This window comes from Somniosus microcephalus, chromosome 26 (genome assembly GCF_052327205.1).
Source record: "Somniosus microcephalus isolate GS21.2 chromosome 26, FLI_Smic_1.0, whole genome shotgun sequence".
NCBI classification, from domain to species: domain Eukaryota; kingdom Metazoa; phylum Chordata; class Chondrichthyes; order Squaliformes; family Somniosidae; genus Somniosus; species Somniosus microcephalus.
Genome location: NC_141012.1, coordinates 16,392,769 through 16,413,583, shown reverse-complemented (window position 1 = coordinate 16,413,583; position 20,815 = coordinate 16,392,769). Strand labels below are relative to the sequence as shown.

Genomic DNA, 20,815 nt, shown 5'->3' with positions numbered 1-20,815 from the left:
CATACAAATTAAAAATTCTTTTAACAAACCAAAGTAAATTTTTATTTGTAAATTCGAGTTGCAGCTAAGTTCACACAAATGGGACCAGAGGAGTTTTTCATGCAATATTTTTCCCCACTTGTCCCTCGTGCCTCTAGCCTGGAGTAGGGAGGCACTTCTCTCTGGTCACCATACATCAGCTCAGGTGGTCTCTTTTGAAAAGTCGCGGTCGTTCACCAAGTTCAAATCTTCTCCCCCTCCCAATTGAGATACCCTCTAACCCAGCCAAGAATGAATCAGGTTCATCCCACCGATGGCAGACATATTTGAGTAACTGACCACCCCAGGAATCTCTCGAGTACCTGTTTGGCCACCGGATGGCTAAAATCCAAGTTACATTTTGACACGCTTGGTACAATATGAAATGGGAAGTCTTGATGATTCGAGTAAATTTTTTTCCCTGCAAAAAGTATTCTGCTTTTTATTGGACTGTTGCCATGTTCTTGGTCAAAAATGAAGTGGTATATAATAAGCTCAGTCCTTTAAAGCTAATGCATATATTGCATTGATTGTGTGCATGTTTGCATAATGTTTCCTTGCTCGTGGCATGTACCCTACCCCTAGTACCCTACCCCTAGTACCCTACCCATAGCATTTTGCAAAATGATACTGTAGTAATACTGGAAGACTCACTGAAAGCTGCCAAGTTGGAGCTAAATTCACACACAAAATTCACTTATTTTGAGAATGCATCTGAATTTAAGGCATGGGTAATTTTATGGGTAAGTACAATGAAGTGTGGGGGGGAAAAAAACCTTGCTCTTCATTGAGTTCGTCTGGAGCCCTGAATAACGGCTGTTTATTTCAGCCTGTACGGCAGTGGATTCTCTGGGGTGATGTCAGTCAAGGGAGCCCTTGGAGAGAGTCTGCTCAGCAGCACTGGTGGTATTAACCTGCAGCAACGCCACTTTAGTGCTGCAAGAATGGGGTGTAAATCTAGTCCAATATTCAACAATGACAACTTGCATTTGTATAGCGCCTTTATCGTGGAAAGATGTCCCAAGGCGCTTCACAGAGCGTAATGAGACAAAAGTGGACGGCCAGCCAAAGAAGGAGATATTTCCCATGCCATACTGTTGAACAAAACATCTGGGGGGCCAAACACTGAAGTGATGAAATGCCCTCTCTGGTATAATGGCTCGAGCCAACACAACTCCCAAAAGAACTAATGATCATTTGTAAAACAGCCTAATCGACCTATTGATAGGTTGTAAGTGTTTGCGATGAACAGCCACCAGTCTGCTTTCGGTTTCCTCCTCGACGCAGAACGTTGCTAGCTCCGCCAGCTGAAACGAGGAAATGTTTACAATGTGCCTCAATAATGTGCGAAAGGCATAAGTAAGTGGGGATGGGTTTTTTTCCGCCCAGCCTGATTATTTGATGTGTTTTAGCAAATATTTGGAAATTGAAAGGAGAAAGCCAGCCTGCGATCAGTCCGAAGAGAACAGTGGTGTGGAGCCGACTCGCTCCCAACGCAATCCTCTGGGCTAGCGTCACCTCAGAACAGCCACTGCTGAAGGAAATGGTGCACAGCACGCCACAGAAAAGCCCGAAAAGATAAGAGTTGTATTAGTTTAAAAAATGGAGTTGACCAAGTAGGATAGTGCTTATCCATAATTGCCTTCTCTCTTGAACAGTACTGACAGTAATGGTATGCCATCAGTAGCATTTCTGATGTGGATGTTTCTGTATCCCATCATTGTGGAATGTAGCGTATCCACTTGAGATCAGTCTATTACTGGTTCTCTTTATACAAATGAAATCCACTGCTTCTCGTAGATATGCCCCAATATCAATAAAATACAAATAGCGCAAGACATTTTACTCTCAAAAATATGGCCGACTTTTCATTTTGCTTCAAAAACAGCTGGCAGCTGTTGAATTGGTAATTGGGAACATCTCTTCTGGTCTGATCTCTAACTGAGAAGGGAAATAATGCACATTTTAAATATTGGAGCTGCAGTTTAATGGGATGCAGTCTGGCAGTACTGTTTCAGTGGGCCTCAAATTTATGATCCAATGATTGAGCTGGAGCAGACCGGGTGGAATAATGCAGTTCATTTCAACTTACTCTGTTTTTCAGATGAGTCTTCCTTCATGTTTCAGTAACTGTGATATAATTTGAGTAATGTGCATTGTAAGTTCACTTGGTATCCAAGGAGTCGATATTCTAACAGTTTCTCATTCCAACTAAAAAGCAAAATCTCTTTTATCCATTGTCCAAACTAAATCCTAATTGCAACAGGTTAGAATTTGAGTTCCTGATAAGAGTTGCCATGAATTTATGCCCCTTTTTACAGGTTGTCGGTACGCTGTGTAAGTGTTCAGTCAGTGTGTGACTGATGATGTCACACTAAAATTGACCCAACTCCTCCTGCCATTAATTTCAGCGGGAAGCGTGGAGTTTAAATGCAGCTCCATGCTGTTTCGGGATGATCCCGTGTCATTCACAGCTGGCTGACAAAACTGCTGCCGCACCATTTCAGACCAGCTGTCCACTTCCCACTAAAATGGTTCTGAAATGCGGTCTTGCCAATTATGCTCGTCACACAGAGCAACCTCAAATGCATTAAAGATGTGTCCCGGGCAGCACAAGAGCCTGCATGAGCTCGTGGCTAGTTTTTTTTGTGCATAATGATTTCCTAAACTCTTAGGAGTGATGTCCCTGCAGTAACCCTCCCCTCCCCGCATGGTGATTGTGTGGTTTTAACCCTTCTGTTTGATTGGTGTTGTATGATGGATGTTCAAAGCTAATGTAACTTAGCGCATGTCTGTTAAACCCAACAATTTTAGTGGTTTAATTCCAGAAGGCAGTTTACAAAATAAGCAATTTCAGGCCGTGCAACAGTTGTGAATTATGTCACTATCTAGGAGTCTCTTATAAAACTGTAGACCTCCCTTGACTTATTTTATTTGTTGCAGTCTGTCTTGAGCAATGAGAAAGCATTTAAATCAGCACCATTACCTTCAGTACCCCTTCTTTGCAGAAAGCTCCGTTAGAAAGACTTATTAACTGCAGCGGTCTTTCGTTTCTGCCTTTCCTGTTCATTAATTTTTTTTTTAAATGAGCGTCAACGACAGCATTGGGATTACTGGCTTGGGAGAGCTACTGAGCCAGCAGTGTGAGCAAGCAGAATTAACATCACCAGAGAGATGATCATTAGCCCAGCGGCGCTCCAGCCTCGGTTGTGCATGTTAATACCAGCTCCCTCACGCTGTCAGACGCAGTAACTCCAGCATTTCACTACCCTCCCTGTGCTGTCAGTGCTTGCTGTTCAAACAAATCAAAGAAAAATGATGGCTGCGGTAAATTATTCTTTTTAACGCTCTGGCTTTTTTTTAAGTGGGGATACAGAGTAATGTGTGCAGACCTAAAATAAATTGAACCCGCTGGAGCCACAACTATCATCTGAGATTAGATCCAGCCCTCTTGTTCCAATCTGCATGAAATACTGTTGGTACAATCCACAGACTGGTATAAAAATAACTATTAATCCTATTTTAATGCGTTCCAAAACACTGACTGGCCTCTGATACCTGTCGAATACAAGTATAATATAGTTACCAACCATTCAGAGAGAATACATTTCTATTTTGCTAATTGACAGGCAAGTAAAGAATTGTTGCAATTATTAACATTTAATGAAAGTTGCAGCTTAAATTAATATGTGCTGAGATTTGATTGGCAGTTTATGCTACCAACTCACTGTACACATATTTTCAATGCACAGCCAAGATTCAGGTAAAATATCATATGGAAAGAACACTTGGTTTAAGCGAAATGAGAGCGCTTGCCTTGGACACACATTCAGCACAAGGACATGCTAAAGACGTTCACCTTTTCTGTGTTGGATTTTATGGCTGCTGCACTATTGTGGATCTGTGTTTCAACTCTTGTCATCCGTTTTCACAGCATTAATGGCACATGCAGGAGTTTCAACCTAAATTGTATAAAAAACAAGCAGTGTTTTTTGTCGATTCTTTCTTCACGTATTTCATAATATATTTCTATTCCCTGCAAGTTGAGTTTTCACATTAAATGGAACGTCACAAGCGAGGTGTTGATTCTTGTGACGGTGCTCATTACGCAGGCGAGACAGGCCTATTTATAAGCATTTTATTGGTGCCTCCAAATGCTTTCTATTTGTAAAAGTTAATTCCCATGAATTAAAGTTGTGCGTATTATAAAAACGCATCAATATTTCATCGAACCAGTAGTTGCTGGGAGGAGGTTAGCGGTTTGCATTAATAATTCACAGCCGGAGTGGGCAGACCTGATGTGTTAGGCATCTTTTATATTTGGGGAAATGGGAGAACCATCATCAAATAGAAAAGTACATTTGCAGAATGGGCAAACCGACCGTTTTACAAATTTCTTCTCCACGAAACTCCTGCTGTGCGGCTAATTTCACTTTCATTTTTTATTTGAATAAGTCAATGTCATTAATCTATATTTTTCCCATTAGACCAAAGACAACCTCCCCCTTCCACCCCCACCCCTGATCATTTGTGTAGCAGTGTTTTCTGGTTCGGATGATGGCTTTTTCAAGAAATGTCTTCACGAATATCCCACTGTGCTGTGGTAATTTACCACAAAGGCACCGTGAGATATTTCAGTAGCGATTCAGCTACACTGGTAGCAGGGGACCAGTGCCAAAACCCGGACATCGGTGGGAGATTTGTGAGGCTGGTGTGGGAACTTCACAGCAAGCATAGAGCAAAAGTACAAACAAACTCGGGGCAAGTTATTTTGTACCTCGCAATTCAAACTGAAATACTCATGTTTGGCTGAACACTCGCTGTGGTTTCTAGGAGTTAACTTGCCATTATGTTAGTAGGGAGTTCAAGGAAAGTAATTTTGATTGGCCAAAAATTAAGCTAATGGGGCATCCCCAATTATGTGCAACATGGTGCATTCTTGTCGAACTAAATTTAAGGGGCTAGCTTGTAAAATCCTGCTGGCACTAGGTCTTTCTTACTGCATAGTGCTGCCTTTAACATCTTGAACCTATTGACGTGCCAAAATTCGGTTGCTCCGCTCACGATGCAGAAACAGGCTTTCCGAATTATGTCACGGCTTCCCAGCATTCAAGGTTGTATAGCCGAGATTCAACCCTTGACAACAGTGAACCTTCCCCAGAAAGCCACGAGGCCCATGTAAAGTTGACACTGCAGTTGCAGGTTTAGTTTCAGCAATTTTAAACTTTCAATTTTTTTTTAAACAAGGATTCATTCCACCGCACAACAGAATTTTATTTAATTTCCATCAATAATCTAGATCGAGAATTTACTGTAAATGTTGCCAACAGGTTGAATTTAAAACGATTGATCCTACTACATCATCAATATATTAAAGTGACCACACACCGTGATCTGCTCATGGTGAAAATTGAGATAAGAACCATTCTCAGTACTAAACAGAGGTGATTCTTCAAAAAAAAAGCATTTTTCTCGGTCACTAACAGTACTTGATTTAATTCATATTCTCATTGGCATGAGGAAGTTAATAATACACCTTGTATAAAAATGTTTAAAAGTACAGTCCCTTATGTTGGCACATTGTCATTCATAACAGAGCTCGATTATATGGGTTACGATTTGTTGATAATACCTCCCTGTTTTCAGATAAATTAATGTCGACTCTACAGTTAGATGAGGGTTATGTTTAGGCATCTTGTGCTTTCCGTCCACTTCCCCTAATAGAAACATAGAAGATAGGAGCAGGAGTAGGCCATTCGGCCCCTCGAGCCTGCTCCGCCATTCAATGAGATCATGGCTGATCATCCAAATTCAGTACCCTGTCCCTGCTTTCTCCCCATGTCCCTTGATCCCTTTAGCCTTAAGAAATATATCCAACTCCTTCTTGAATATATTTAATGAACTGGCCTCCACTGCCCTCTGTGGCAGAGAATTCCACAGGTTCACCACTCTCTGGGTGAAGAAATTCCTCCTCATTTCAGTCCTAAATGGCTTACCCCTTATCCTTAGACTATGACCCCTGGTTCTGGACTCCCCGGCCATCAGAAACATCCTTCCTGCATCTAGTCTGTCCAGGCCTGACAGAATTTTATAGGTTTCGATGAGATCCCCTATCAATCTTCTAAACTCCAGTGAGTATAAGCCCAATCGACACAATCTCTCCTCATGCCACAGGTCACTATTATTTTCCATCTCTGTGGCACTGCACTCAGCAGCGTCTCCGAGCTAATAACATCTCATCACACGGAGGTGTTCTGCTACATTGAATTGCTCACTAAATATGATTTTGATGTCGAGCCTATATTTTGTGGCAGAACATCTCAACACAACCCCGTAACAACGAACCATGCCATTAGCAGTGTATGTGCCACAGGTCACTATTAGTTCCATAATAGTCACTGACTAGGAGGTGAATGAAGGCGACCTATGGTGACCAAGTCCTTTTTATTTTTCTCCTCTACTTCTACCACCCCAGCCTTGGTTGGAACAGTCCGATTTACACCCTGCGTCTTTCCATGAGGGCACTGCTGAAGTCGAGATCTCCAGTGTGGGCAAAGCACTGCTTCCTGCCATTGCTGGAGCTTGGGGCACCCGAGCGCTCGCGTGCTATATTGCACTGCCTTCCTGTCCAATGAAGGTTTCGCAACCGAAGCCCTTGGCTGTGGAGCGCCCAGTATGTTGTGGTCAGGGAGATCTTCTGTTTTATCGAAATGCCTAAACAGGCAGCAAGGTGTTACAAATTTAGCAGCTTTCCACCTGGGCTGTTTGCTTAATGCACTCTTTTTGAGGATAATTCTTCCTTACTGACAGCTTGACTACCTAGAATATATTTTGATGAAAATTGAGCTTTTTTAAAAAAAAATACATAAGTCCAGAATTCTGTCAGTTAATATACAATAGAGCAGTGCACTCCTGATTTATTAGAAGAAAAATCCCTTGCAAGTATACCAGTTAATGTGACCTTTCATCGATATTCTTTTTGCATATTTTCCATCTCTGTGGCACTGCACTCAGCAGCGTCTCCGAGCTAATAACATCTCATCACACGGAGGTGTTCTGCTACATTGAATTGCTCACTAAATATGATTTTGATGTCGAGCCTATATTTTGTGGCAGAACATCTCAACACAACCCCGTAACAACGCACCATGCCATTAGCAGTGTATGTGCATAGCAATTATTTTAATGTCTGGCACAAGTTGTAGAGGGTGCCACATTGAAAAGCCGTTGGGGATTTATCCACTGTCTGTTTACGATTGCTTTCCATTTGGTCCGTGTCGGACGAAACCCGTGGCATTTCTGTTTTATATCGACCGGCTTTTGACGTGCTGGGGAATGGTATGTTGCCGGGGAGGGAGAGGACTCTGTTTGAAAAAAACCATCACACGAGCCAAAGAAATTAGAATGTGTTTTTTTTTAATTTACAAAGTGTTCATTATTTTAGTTTTTTTGTGATTTCATGTGGAAAAATGTTGTGAATTTCATTTGTGTTTTTATTTATTTTTTTCCTTTTCACCATCTAGATGTACCCACTACTATCCCACCTCCCACTACAACCACCACTACTACCACAACCATCCCCACCATCACTGAAGGTACAGTACCCACATACCATCTTGCTTTTGCCCTCGATGCTGCTACTCTTTTTTTTGGTACGTTGGAATATCAGCAGCAGTTTGTGCGAATCTAAACTGAACCCCCACCGACAGAGCTTCAGGGTGCAAGCTGTCATCTCGCGGGATTTAATTTCCTGACAGAATGGCTCTTAGTTTTGTATTGGCAGATTGAGATCTCCTGACTGCTGCCTGCTTTGTGGTATCGGAGGAAAGATGCCCGATCCTCTGGAAAAATACTTTCCAATACGGAATCACTTTTTTAAAAAAAACATTCTTGCGTTTGTTGGGTTTAGTGTTCTTACAAGCCCTCCCTGCTAAAAGGGTTTTTTTTCTTGCCGGCCCATTGTGTTTGCTATTCGTTACATAGTTTAAATACTGGGGCGCCCCGATAAAAGCAGGATTCAACTAATCTTTTAGTAAAAGGCTTACGACATCAAATAGATATCAGCACAGAGATTTAACCGTGAAACTTGCCCAGTTTCATCAGCGTATTTATTCAAACTGAAGTATAGGATTCTGTCAGTGAGAAGAAAGAGAATAGCAATCTGCTTTAACTTAATGTTAAAAAGGGTTGCTATCTTAATGAAAATATGCTTTTCCAACATGTTTCTGTTTGGACAGGAGGAAAGCCAAGAAACCTGTCATCGCTCTTCTCATGTGAGGGACAGAATGATTCAATCCAATGCATTTCATGTCATTGTATTGTATGCGTGGTAAATAAAAAGGTTTGTAAAGCACCTCCTCATACAAACCGCCCACAAAATTAGGTGACAATGGATTCTGAATAGGCCTGAGGGGAAAGGGGAGGGTTCAACTATGTTGTAATACATGATCCAGTTATCTGAGCCAAGAATATCCACAAGACAAGCTAATTTAAGTGATATTTTAAATTGACTTGCCACAATTAGCAACTGGCCCCATGACATAACCAAGCAGCAGACCTGACCATCAGATGTTGTGGGTTTTTTGATCATTGAGTGGCATAAGCCCATCCCTAAAGAAGATAAGCAAAATCTGACTCTGTTCTGTAAAAGGTATCTGCAGCCTGCTACAGGTCAGTAACATTAAAGGGTTACGGTGATGCCATAAACTGTAAGGAGTCATGTTGGAGTGTTCTGCCGAAAGACTCCCAACCCTCAAACACTCTCCCACCTGTTCTTATTGTACAGAAGCAGTTCATGAAAAAAGAAAAGAAAGACTTGCATTTATATAGCGCCTTTCACGACCACCGGACTTCCCAAAACAATTTATAGCTAATGAAGTACTTTTTTTGTAGTGTAGTCACTGTTGTAATGTGGGAAACGCGGCAGCCAGTTTGCGCACAGCAAGCTCCCACAAACAGCAATGTGATAATGACCAGATAATCTGTTTTAGTGATGTTGATTGAGGGACAAATATTGACCAGGACACCGGGGATAACACCCCTGTTCTACTATGGGATCTTTTACGTCCACCCGAGAGGGTAGACGGGGCCTCAGTTTAACGTCTCATCCAAAAGCCAGCACCTCCGACAGTGCGGCACTCCCTCAGCACTGCACTGGAGTGTCGGCCTAGATTTTGTGCTCCAGCCTCTGGAGTGGGATTGAGAACCCACACCCTTCTGACTCAGAGGCGAGAGTGCTGCCCACTGAGTCACGGCTGACACGGTTCATGGGTCTGTTTACAGCAAGGGATGTCATTTGTCTGCATTGAGAATTGAGGCAGACTCTCTTAATCGAATCGCTCATTACAGATGAGAGATTGCACTGCGTGCCTGAAGCTGCACTAGTATGATTTCATAAACACGTTACAGGGAATTAACATCCCGTCTATAGAGTATTATACAACAGCTAGTCTCACTTCTTAAGAAGTGATGTAAACTGCACTTTCATTGTTGTGCAGATCAAATGTAATCAAAATGCCAATTCAAGCAATCCAACCTATGCCCAAATTTGGCCAGATAACTTTCCAAGTTGCAGGCAAACATGATGAGTTCCACTCTGTATCCCTGTAGCTACGTAGATTCCCGGCCTTCCCTGCAACTGTCTCGTCTGCCTGCTCACTGATAACAGGGAAACATCAGCAACAGAATCTGAAGGAAACACCCTGTGACTGTTGGCCTGCATGCTCTCAAACAGGGGCTCACACTTTTGTGAGCAACCTATGTACTGGCAAATGGCTCAAGGAATTGAGAAACAAATCTGCAGTTTTCCTTTTTGAGAGCAGTTTTGATTTCCTTTTCAAGTAATCCCTAAAGATTTGAAGGCTAGGATTTCTGGAGGGGTAGGCTGAAATGCTTCATAGAATAAATACATCTGATCCTTTTGTAAATTTAAGTCGTAGAATTTGTTAAATGCTTTGGGGGGGGGGTTTCCCTTAACACTGAAGAGACTGCAAAAGAGTTTCTTCCATCGGGAGAACATTAAGATTAGTTGTGTACAAATTCCATCTGTGCATGTTCTATATATAAACAAGGTTGATAGCAATTATGTTAAAGGCTATCTGATGTCCTTGATGAGTTCCCATTAGGAAACCAGTGCAAAAGGGACTGTGCTGTGTGCACATATACAGAGTAATTACAGAAAGCTATTAACTATATACATTAAAATTGATTTTTATTGTATTTACTCATTGCCAGGCCTCTTGTCCGAGCTGTCCCAATTGTTCCCATTTACTATCAATGGGTATACAGTACTTATTTAATCTTGTGTACATGCAGTAATTATTTCTAAAGTAAGCTCTATGGGAGACTGCCTTTCATAGATAGAGTCTTACAGCACAGAAGGAGGCCATTCGTCCCATCGTGCCTGTGCCGGCTCTTTGAAAGAGCGATCCAGTTACTTCCACTCCCTCTGCTCTTTCCCCATAGTCTTTCAAGTTTTTCCCCTTCAAGTATTTATCCAATTCCCTATTGAAAGTTACTGTTATGAACAGATTTTTTTGTAATTTTGTGGCAAAATATCTAAAAAGTCAAAACTTAAGGCAGGTTTTTTTTTAAATACAGCAGATAGATGAAAATCCAATCCTTGTACTGTAGGACAACATGTTCAAGGTTTGACTGAGTAACACAAACGCAAAGATAGATCAAGAGATTGGGTGAATAGGTGAAATCAAACTTAGGTTTCTACTGCTTTCAAACTACTGCACGTTCTCTCCACACCCCCCCACCCCGCCGAACAAACAATCCCCATCCCTCAATGTCAGAAAAGATGGAAGACAAAGAAAATTTCCTGTTGCCACAGAGACGCCTCAATTCAAGCGTTCTCGGTTCATCCCATAGCCTGGGCACAGATCAGAAGATGTGCAAGCCTGGCGGTTTCATTACAGGCCGAGCACACAATAGTACGTCCCATGACACTGCTAGTCACTAACGTCAGCTGATTAGCCTGGAGGGCCACAATGGTGATTATTGGCAAAGGGCGGGACGAGGAAGCGGGGTCGGGAATAAGTTTAAATTTTCAGTGTTTCTAAACGTTCTTAATGTCCCTTCTGTGGATGCGTTAGTGCTCTGAAGGCATTTCCTCCAAGGTTATTTTTAAAGGTTCTGAAATATCCAAGTGCCTTCACAGGTCTGCACGTTGAAGAACTTTGTTATCTTGGCGCCGTATAGGAGCTCAGCATTCCAGTTTTTTGTGGGCGGTTAGTATAAGTTATGAGTGCCCCTACATTGGTTTCCCTGCCTGCTGTACTCATCTTGCTTTGAGGTCCTCTGCTATTGAAGCTGGCTGTGTGGAATCGAGCAGCCCTTTTACTGAAGTCGTTTCCATTTGCTTTTTCTAATGCAGAGTCCAACCTTCATTATGCATTTGTCTTAAGTACAGGTAAAGATAAGGGTGTCGGGTTTAACCACAGTACTTGTGCAGTATTTTTTGCAGTTTGAGATAAAGGACAGTGTTATTTTCTAACCAATGTTTTCGGTTAGGGTATTCATGTGGCACAATTTCCCCCCGCTCTTAAACCAGAAAGTGGAGACTGCAGTATAATAGGATATCCAGGCAGCCATCCCGAGAACATTAACCGTAGAAATGCTGGTTTTTGTTCTCTCGAGTGATGAGATTCTTTTTTTTTTAAAGTGATATCCTGTTCCAGTGGAAGAGTAAGCTGTTTGCATGGCAATAGTAATTGCCTCCTGAAGCTCTTGATAGTCTGCAGCTGATTGAATGCTCAGACCTTCTAGTAAATCCTTATTACTATTGGACTGCATCATTATATTTGAAGATAAATTGGGATTTTTTTTTTCCTGAAAAAAGATTCGCCAGCTATTTGCCATCTTCGCCTTAATATTGCCAAAAGATCAATTGGAATTAAATCCTCGGTTTACTTTTTTCAAGCAATAGATATATTCACGTTAATCACTGAGGGTAATTTATGGAATTGATTACCTCCCTGGTTCAACACAAGCTGCTGTACTTGTCCAATTCTCGTGGCCTGCATAATTTCTTTCTATGTTTACTACGGACAAGCACAGTGCTGGCGCATTGTGTTGCTTTTGTTTCTTTTTATCCCTTTTGTTAAAAAAAAAATCTCCTGCATCACATTTCAAATTCTGACCAGCTTTTCTGTTTCTCTTCTGACTATCATTTACAAGTTCCTGCAGGATATGCATTGACTTATTTGTCCTTGTCACCTACTTCATTACGAACAAGAATGTTATGACAGGATAATTTTGTGCTTTTTAAGATTGCAGCGATTCATTTGTGTCTTTGAAAATCGTACTGTCAAAGCACTCTTCTCCGAGGAGTGGTTATTTTTGCGGCCACAAAACACTTTGCAATTCTGTTGGTCCAAGATTGGATGGGGTAAAACGCAGCTTTTTAAAAAAATTTAAATTAAAAAAAACTTTTGTCATAATAAATTGCTTTTGATTTATGGCACATTCATTCAGTGTCCTTGTGTTGACAATAATAGGATTCAGAATTGTGAATCTTTTGGCTGAAGCTTCTCAAATTTAGTCTCTGCCGCCTCTCCTATTAATCTGGATCTGTTGAAACCGCTACTTATGCAAACAGTGGCGCCAACAAAATAAATCCTTAACGGTGATACAAAGTGAAGTGTGGGGCAACTTACCATGGTCGTGTACTCGTGCACTGTGTCATAGAGAGAGAGGACATCAATTCACTTCTGCAGGTCCCAATCTAGGCTGTTGTGATGAGGAGGCACCAAGTGGAAGGTAGGTACTTCAGAGGAGGGCAAATGTGAGGAAGACGCGAGCTGCTGCCTTGGAACTCTGCCAATGCCACTGGAGGTGGCTGCTAAGAGTCCTGAAACCAGGCTGCCTACATGCTTGCCTGTTTCCTTGACTACAGTGCAAGGGCATGAGAGGAAATGGATAAAACAACATTGGCCTGTATTTTGTACACCTCTAGAGTTTATTTACCTCAGTTTTGAAGCAAGGTTGGAAGAATGTATTTTTTTGAGTTCCCAGTATAGGACCAGTTTTTTGCCACCATGCTGAAGAAGCAACACACACTATTACATCTCCAAAGAGCAGAACCTCTTTGATTAGAGCACTGGCTATTGGTGAAGGTCATGTATTTGGCTGTGAAAGCATCAAATCCCCTAGTTTGTATATACAGGAAACTCGTTTAAACGACACCTAAATATCCGGAATTCTCTATTAACCGGCAAAATTCATACTCCGAAAACAACACCTCAATAACCGGAAATGTTGCCGAGTCCGAGTCTCCCGCAGTGGCCGAGTTAGTCAGTGGGGGTAGTTCTCCGAACTGCCACTACTCGGCTTCTTGGCGCTGTCGGAAGTCCGAACATCTCAATAACAGGAGTCTGACTCTCCCGCGCTGCCGGTAGTCTCTTCTGATCCGGCAATTACTGTATACTGCACATTTCTTGACTTTTTAATTTTTGTTTGTTAAAAATAGCCTCGGTAGATAACCCTCTCCATCATCCGGAATTTTTAATCGACTGCACCATCCCGGTCCCGTCGGTGCCGGATACCATAGAGTTTCCTGTAATGGGTATTGTTAGGTTGAAGGTCCCTTTTGTCAAATTAAAATCTCTAAATTCAATGAAACCGTGAGTTCTTCCAGCTCTGTTCAAAACAATAACCTTCATCTTAAATCCACATGCTGTGTAAAAAAATTCACAAACTATAATACAAAGAATTGCTTCCACAAGCAAACTGAAAATGTATAAGAAAAAAGCCTACGTGGGCCTCAAGTGCTTGGCATGTACAAGAGCTGATGTTTGCTGAGGACGGCGATGCTATTAATTATCCTTGAAAGGGATGGATAAATAGTAAGACTTCCATTTTATTGGCACATTGAGGACAGATGTGATCTATTCTATCTTTTTAAAAGGAACTACAAATGCAGCTTATCACTCAGTGCTCAAAAGCATGCTAATTAACTGTTTTGCAATTAATGATGCTTTGCGCCTATTAAATGAAATATCTGTTTAAAACTCAAAACGCCAATGCGATAATCCTATTCGGCATACTTCTGATCAAGTGCAGAGAACGCCTGCTGCTCGGGTTGGTTAAGCTTATGGATTCTTGCTGTATCCTTGCATTAATATTTCTGGGTCTATCTCTGTAATGCTGCACTAAACGCATTCTAACAAGACATGAAATGTGTAGACAATGCAGTTTGTTACAAATTCTGTTCACACCTGGTTAGTAATTGTAGTTCAGATTTCATTTGATTTAAAAAAAAATTTTCATTATTAAATTTAGCCAAGCAAAATATATTCTCCTAAATCTGTTTTTAAAAAAAGATTGATTTTGAAGGAAGGGAGAATTAATATTTAGGATAGATTTTCATGCCTCGGCTTATTATATAAGTTGTTGGTAATTTATCCTTTAATTTTCATAATGTTTTGAAATAACTGAGTGCAGCATGCTAAATTATGCCAATATTTTTTTTAATTAATTCTTTCTAGGGACCCAAATATTACTTCATCCATTCCTGCAGAACGCTTCATGCAAAGTCATCTGCCTTCAAAAACATCTTTTTTCCCCACTTACCAAATGATGTATGTAAATAAATCCCTACATAATAAATATTTCTTTAAGCAGAATTTCTAATATGTTCGCTGAATATTTTGCTACTTCCCAGATAAATTGCCCCAACCGTTATCCTAGCAAAGTTTTTAAACTTTAACGCAATTTAAATTGAATGACAGCGAGGTTGTTGCTTCATAGGCAATCTGTTGAGTGCCCTTTTTTCTATCCTACCCATTTTTGTGCACTTCACTGATCTTGAAGGGGTGCACATTCAGTTGCACAATCACTGTGATGAGGACACACAAGTAGCATAGTCTCTGGGAAAGTGTAATTGGACCACAACCTAAAGCTCTGTTTTCACTAAATTGCTGTTTCCCTCCGAATGAAAAAAAAAGTAATCTGTTTTTTCAAAAGCTTTCACGATCATTCACAAATCCAAGTGGAGTGTCTAGCGTGCTAACTGCAGACATAAATGTGTTTAAATTAATATTCCAAACTGATTTCAATTTTTCTGGAAAAAAAATGTTCAATGATAAAGATTAACGTTTTTAGAGATTAGATAACTAACCAGATATATTTGAAATTCTTAAGCTTGATCTGGGGGGAAAAAAATAGGCCTATCTAAATAATTCAGTAACTCCCCCAGTTCACAGCTTAATCAGTTGTACCTTACAGAAGGATGTATCTTAACTGAATATTTAGCATGCTTCTGACACTCTTTGGACTGTCAAAGTATGGAAGTTTTTAAACTGACAAAATGTGTCAATGGATGCTCTTAAAAACACTTAAAAGTGAAAAAGTGTAGAGAGATGGGCTTTACATTGAAAGTATTCACTTCATCATCTATATAAGCTTAAAGGAACAACAGAAAATGCTGGATAAACTCAGCAGGCCAGGCAGCATCCGTGGAGAGAGAAACAGAGTTAACGTTTCAGGTCGAAGACCTTTCGTCAGAAAACATTAACTCTGTTTCTCTCTCCACAGATGCTGCCTGGCCTGCTGAGTTTTTCCAACGTTTTCTGTTGTTTCAGATTCCCAGCATCCGCAGTATTTTGCTATTGTAAGCTTAAAGGAAATTCAGCTTAAGAGACCAACCTTGTAGGAGATACTAAATCTTCCCCTCACCGCCCCCGGGACTGACTTGTCTCGGGCTACAGTGCCACAGGTGGCAGCAATAATACAATCTCACCCAAATAGCCCTTCCTCGTGTGTGATCATTTATGTGAGTGTTGGCAGGCTGTTTGCACATGGAAGGCATCACGGTTGAACCTCATCCTGTCCTTATTCAACCTTTACAACAGCAGTCACATGATGGCGATCAGGAATGGGAGCCATAACTGATTTCTCGCCCCCCACACTGCCCCCACGCCCCACCCCCCCTTCAACCTCAATCCCATGCACACTAAGGGTAATAGGGCAATTCTAGTGTCCAACCAGCACCCTGTTAAGATCAGTTAACCCAGCCAGTTCTAACCGGCCTGGTCTATATGGTACAGTTCCACAGTAGACATTGCCTTAGCAAGTAAATCATCTTAAGGAGCTCTGGTGTATGAAATTTTAAGTAATTACTCTAACACTATGGGGAAGCACTACTCCAGGATTTCAGCTTTGTGAGTGAATTGCTTAGCTGATGCCAGTCAGCAGTAGCCGTGTAAGAAGCAATACAAACTAAGTGTCCTTTCTGCTTCTGGATATCAATTGGAAGGTGTGTATAAAAAATAAAAAAATTCAATATGCACAAAAAGCAAGCTGCTGCAGGTTCAGAAATCTGAAACAAATGCAGAACATGCTCGAAACACTCGGCACATCTGGCAACATCTGTGGGGCGAACAGACAAGTTGCCATTTTCGGTATGGACCCTTGGATCGGAACTGCAGTCACAAGATGCCGATCAGGGATGGGAGCTGTGGCAAAATCTCCCCTTCTCCCCCCACCCCCCCCCCCCCCCCCCCACCCGCCAAGCCACTTCACGGTATTCTGACAAAGGGGGCCGCACCTGAAAGGTGTGCTTGTCTGCTCTCTCCACAGACGCTGGCCAATCTGTTGAGTGTTTAACAGCATCTTCTGTGCTTGTTTCTGAGAAATTCAGTACAGATGTGTACAGAGGTATCCAGTGGTTCTGAAGTGTTCAAACTCTGCCGCCTTCTAATTAGTATTCTACACTTGAAAGGCAGTGGATGTGCACAGTTCTTTCTGTAAGCACTTTCTGATGGTTCCATTGTGGAGTGGCTCCCAAGCGAGCTAGTGAGTGGCTGGTCCACTGAGGGCAATTGCATTAAATATACCTCCTACAAGGTAACATGTTTCATCGACATGAGAGCAATTTACATTTAAAATATTCTTCTCCCCAACCCACACATAGTTGCTCATTTAATACGTTTAAATCAGCTCTGCATCTAACACAAATGTCAAAATTAATCTGGTCAGTGTCTGATGGTGAAGAAGGATTTATGCAGTCAATCCTTTATAGCCAGTATCTCTGCCAAAGTTAGTGAACTGATTTCTGAAAATGCCAGTGCTATAATGGACACACACCCCATAATTAGATCTCGCCTTAACACTTCACTGCTAAAAAATCTCTTGCCTTTATTACTTGAACGTCTTCAGAAATGAGAGCCAATATCTTGCATTCTCAGTAAATGTTATTGGGAAAAGAAAATACTATTAAAATTGTCCAATTATAGTGCATTGTCATACTATGCTTTCATAATATGCGGCACATGTGGTAATAGCTGTCCAATAGCTTTTATTAAACCAGGTGAATTTTCACCAAAACCTGGACAGCCATTTCCTGTAGTCGGCTTCTGGTATTAAATTTTTTAAAACACAGAATAAACAGGATCCTACCAGATCAGTCAGTTCAGAATCTACCACATCATAGAATCATGGAAATTTACGGCACGAAAGGAAGCCATTCGGCCCATCGTGTCTGTGCCGGCCGAAAAAGAGCTAGCCAGCCGAAACCCACTTTCCAGCTCTTGGTCCGTAGCCCTGTAGGTTAACAGCACTTCAGGTGCACATCCAAGTACTTTTTAAATGCGATGAGGGTTTCTGTCTCTACCACCCTTTTCAGGCAGTGAGTTCCAGACACCCACCACCCTCTGAGTGAAAAAACTTCTCCTCAACTCCCCTCTAATCCTTCTACCAATTACTTTAAATCTGTTCCCCCTGGTTATTGACCGCTCTGCCAAGGGAAGTTGGTCCTTCGTATCCACTCTACCTAGGCCCCTCATAATTTTATACACCTCAATCAAGTCTCCCCTCAGCCTCTTTTCCAAAGAAAACAACCCCGGCCTATCCAATCTTTCCTCATAGCTAAAATTCTCCAGTCCTGGAAACATCCTCGTAAATCTCCTCTGTACCCTCTCGAGTGCAATCACACTTGCCCGTCACTGTATTTTATTTCCTGGTGTCTAGGTGGCTATCAGTTGACCTGTAGTAACCGCATCACTGAAGATTAACAATTGTGCCCCAATTGCTGCAGGTTTATTGTCATTTCATTATCAGAAAATAATTCCAGTTTTCACCAGACTTGATTCATTTCATGTCTTAACACTTTTGGAAAAAGCGATGTTTTTGAAACCACGCTGTACATCTGCAAATATTGTAAATTAAAATGGCGTTTGTCACTGCTGTTCAGCTTGGCGAAAATCACACCCTTTTGGGGGAATGCTAGTTTGTTTTATTTTTGCCCTCTTTGATATTTTTTTGCCTGAACCGCATCTCCCATAACACACTTGAGTTTTGACTGTTGAAAAAGTTAGCTTTTTAACCTAATATTTCACTAAATTGTTCCTTTCCTGAGGAACATCTGTCAATGCATAGAGCGCTTTCCACAACCCTAGTAGCACTGTTTGCAGGGTAGTGTTACTTTATTTGTTCTTTCACTTCACAATTCTGCTGATCCCTTTCCTCCGCCCCCACCCCCCCCCCCTCCCTTTTTAGGTACTTTGATCATTTTCCTATGTGACTCCATAGCTTTGGAATTGCACAGTGGGATAATAGCACACAAATATGTTTGTCTGAAATTTCTTCACTACGGTAGTAGAGGCTTTTTAAAAAGAAATACTTTTAACATTTCCACTTAACTAGGAAACAAAACCACTTCAGACAAATGCATTTGGCATTATCACATTGAGCGTTATCACATTGCATTTAGCATTATCACATTGTTATCTCACAATAGAAGACATCAAACCGCTGTGTCTTGTTAAATAGCAGAGAGATGCAACTGCTAAGTGTTTCCCTTTTCCTTGATGGGTCTATGAAGTGCTTTGAGTTGTGCCTATAAATTAAGGCATCATTTAGAACGTGCGTTTACCATTCGGCAGTGTGCACGGGGAAAAAAATTTAGTCTTCAGGCCAGTCAGTGTAATTAGTCGCTAGGGGTCAAATGGCTAGCTGGTATTAGTCGGTAAGTGGGAGGAAGGGCTTCTTGTCTCCCGCAAGATGGGGTTGTGGGGCGGGGGTGGAGAACAGAAGGGTTCCAATCAAACTGGGCGTGGTGGGGACTGCAGTGAACCAGTGGGAGGGGAGGGCCATATCTTCCCAGGCAGCACCAACCATCTCCTCCTCCTTAGTTATCACCCAGGCAGTTCACCTGACCTGGGCAAGGCACTGTGTGGTGTTACTTTAAAACTCCGTCTCCCCCGCCCGCGCGCGCGCACACACACACACATTCAGTCCTGTCTTTACCCCTCTTCCCCTCCCCTCTCCTCTCCCAGGGCAGCAGCAACCAACAGTTAGCTCCTACCGCCTCACCCCGCCCCCCTTCAACTTCTTGTAGACCAGAGCAAAGCAGCAAAGGTCCGAGTCCAACCATTAAGATTGGTGCATTGAGAATTTTCTGAGATGCTTTCGAAAATTCTGTTCACCTTTGGCTTCGTTCACGCTCGTTAAATTTACCCAGTAAAGCTAATTGGCAGCTTTAAGATTTGTACCTCTAACTAGGAAAAAGTAACCAATAACCTAGTTTTTAAAGAGCGATTCATGTGTGCACTTGAAATCTATACAGACCCTAGAGCCAGCACAGCGCTGAATAACTGTTCCATCAATTTGTAATCCCATACCTTAAGAAACTTTATCTGACCAGCTGGGCTGAAATTGATCTGAGTCGGCATCTGCCTCATTGAATTAAAGCTGCAATATGTTATTGTTCAAAGTAGAGTTTGAATGGATTTTTTTTTCCTAATTTAAAAGTTTAGTTCTTTAAATTAAGCAATATAATCGGAGGGGAGCGTAGATTTGACTTAACGTGAAACGCAGCATTCTTGCTTTGAGACATGTGCCGTCAAGTAGGACAAGTCGATCAGGAGGAGTTGATCGACGAAATCTTCAGGATAACCTATAAAATTTGAAGTGATAAAATACAGATTTTGCTGACCATAGAAGGTATTTTGGGAAAATGCTGAGACCCAAACTATTTTGGTTCTTTTTAGCTCAAGGGAGACAGCACTGAGGTAGAAAACCAACTAAACTAGGAACAGTCCTCTCAAGTTTTTTTTACTGCTATTTATAAAAATATTTAGTAACTTTTCTAAACTAATATATTCAGAGGAAAAAAAAATTGAAAATACACACTTAACTATTTGAGGAACGTTTTCTTTAAACCTTTTATATTTCCTTTTTTTTCTTTTTGCACATTGACATATCTTTTATAAGCATCAAAATGTACTGCTTCACCTCCTCCCTCCCCCAGCCTGAAGTGTGCTGGGATATTAGAAGTGGTTGCTAGTCTACCAGTTAACTTGACTCCTGCCATTAACTCCTTCTAATAAAATGTAGTGCAATGTGAATAGACCAAAGATGTTGAGGAAACGACCACAGACGTCCATTCTTTTGCCGCCTTTAAAAAATGAGAGAACTGCATTTGAACTGGAACAGTGAATGAGAAGTGATTTGAACCTATGTGTGTGCTGTTCAGCTGGTTTTTTTAATGTAATCATTGCAACCATTATTAATCATTGTTGCCTTGACAACTGCAGTTTAGTGTATCATGTGACTGAGTCTTTTAAGATGAGACGATCATTCACTGGCTTCTTTTTATTTACAGCTTGAGGTTCCCCCCCCCCACCCCCCCCCCCCCCCCCACCCCCACACTTGTTGAGAAATTTTTTAACAATCTAATTGTTGCTTGTTGTCATGGAATTTCTTGAATGCTTGTTTACGTTTCTATTCCATTTTTCCCATTCCCGTGCATGCTGCTCCTACTGTTTCTTCCCTTCCTCCAATCATCTGTTCC

The 20,815-nt window shown here is 41.5% G+C and overlaps 1 protein-coding gene across 7 annotated transcripts in view; it reads left to right on the top strand.

The window, feature by feature from the left end:
- Positions 1 to 20,815, top strand: part of LOC147100328 (cell adhesion molecule 1-like) — a 430,602-nt gene that overhangs the window by 379,965 nt on the left and 29,822 nt on the right. For 4 of the 7 annotated variants that reach the window (XM_085967916.1, XM_085967921.1, XM_085967917.1 and 1 more), the window contains one exon: positions 7,542 to 7,613. The exons of 2 other annotated variants lie outside the window; for them this stretch is intronic. In XM_085967916.1, coding sequence (XP_085824042.1) covers positions 7,542 to 7,613 — 72 coding nt within the window. Of the gene's footprint in view, positions 1 to 7,541; positions 7,614 to 14,510; positions 14,872 to 20,815 lie in introns of those variants that run through there. One more of the 7 variants, XM_085967922.1, reaches the window with a different exon arrangement.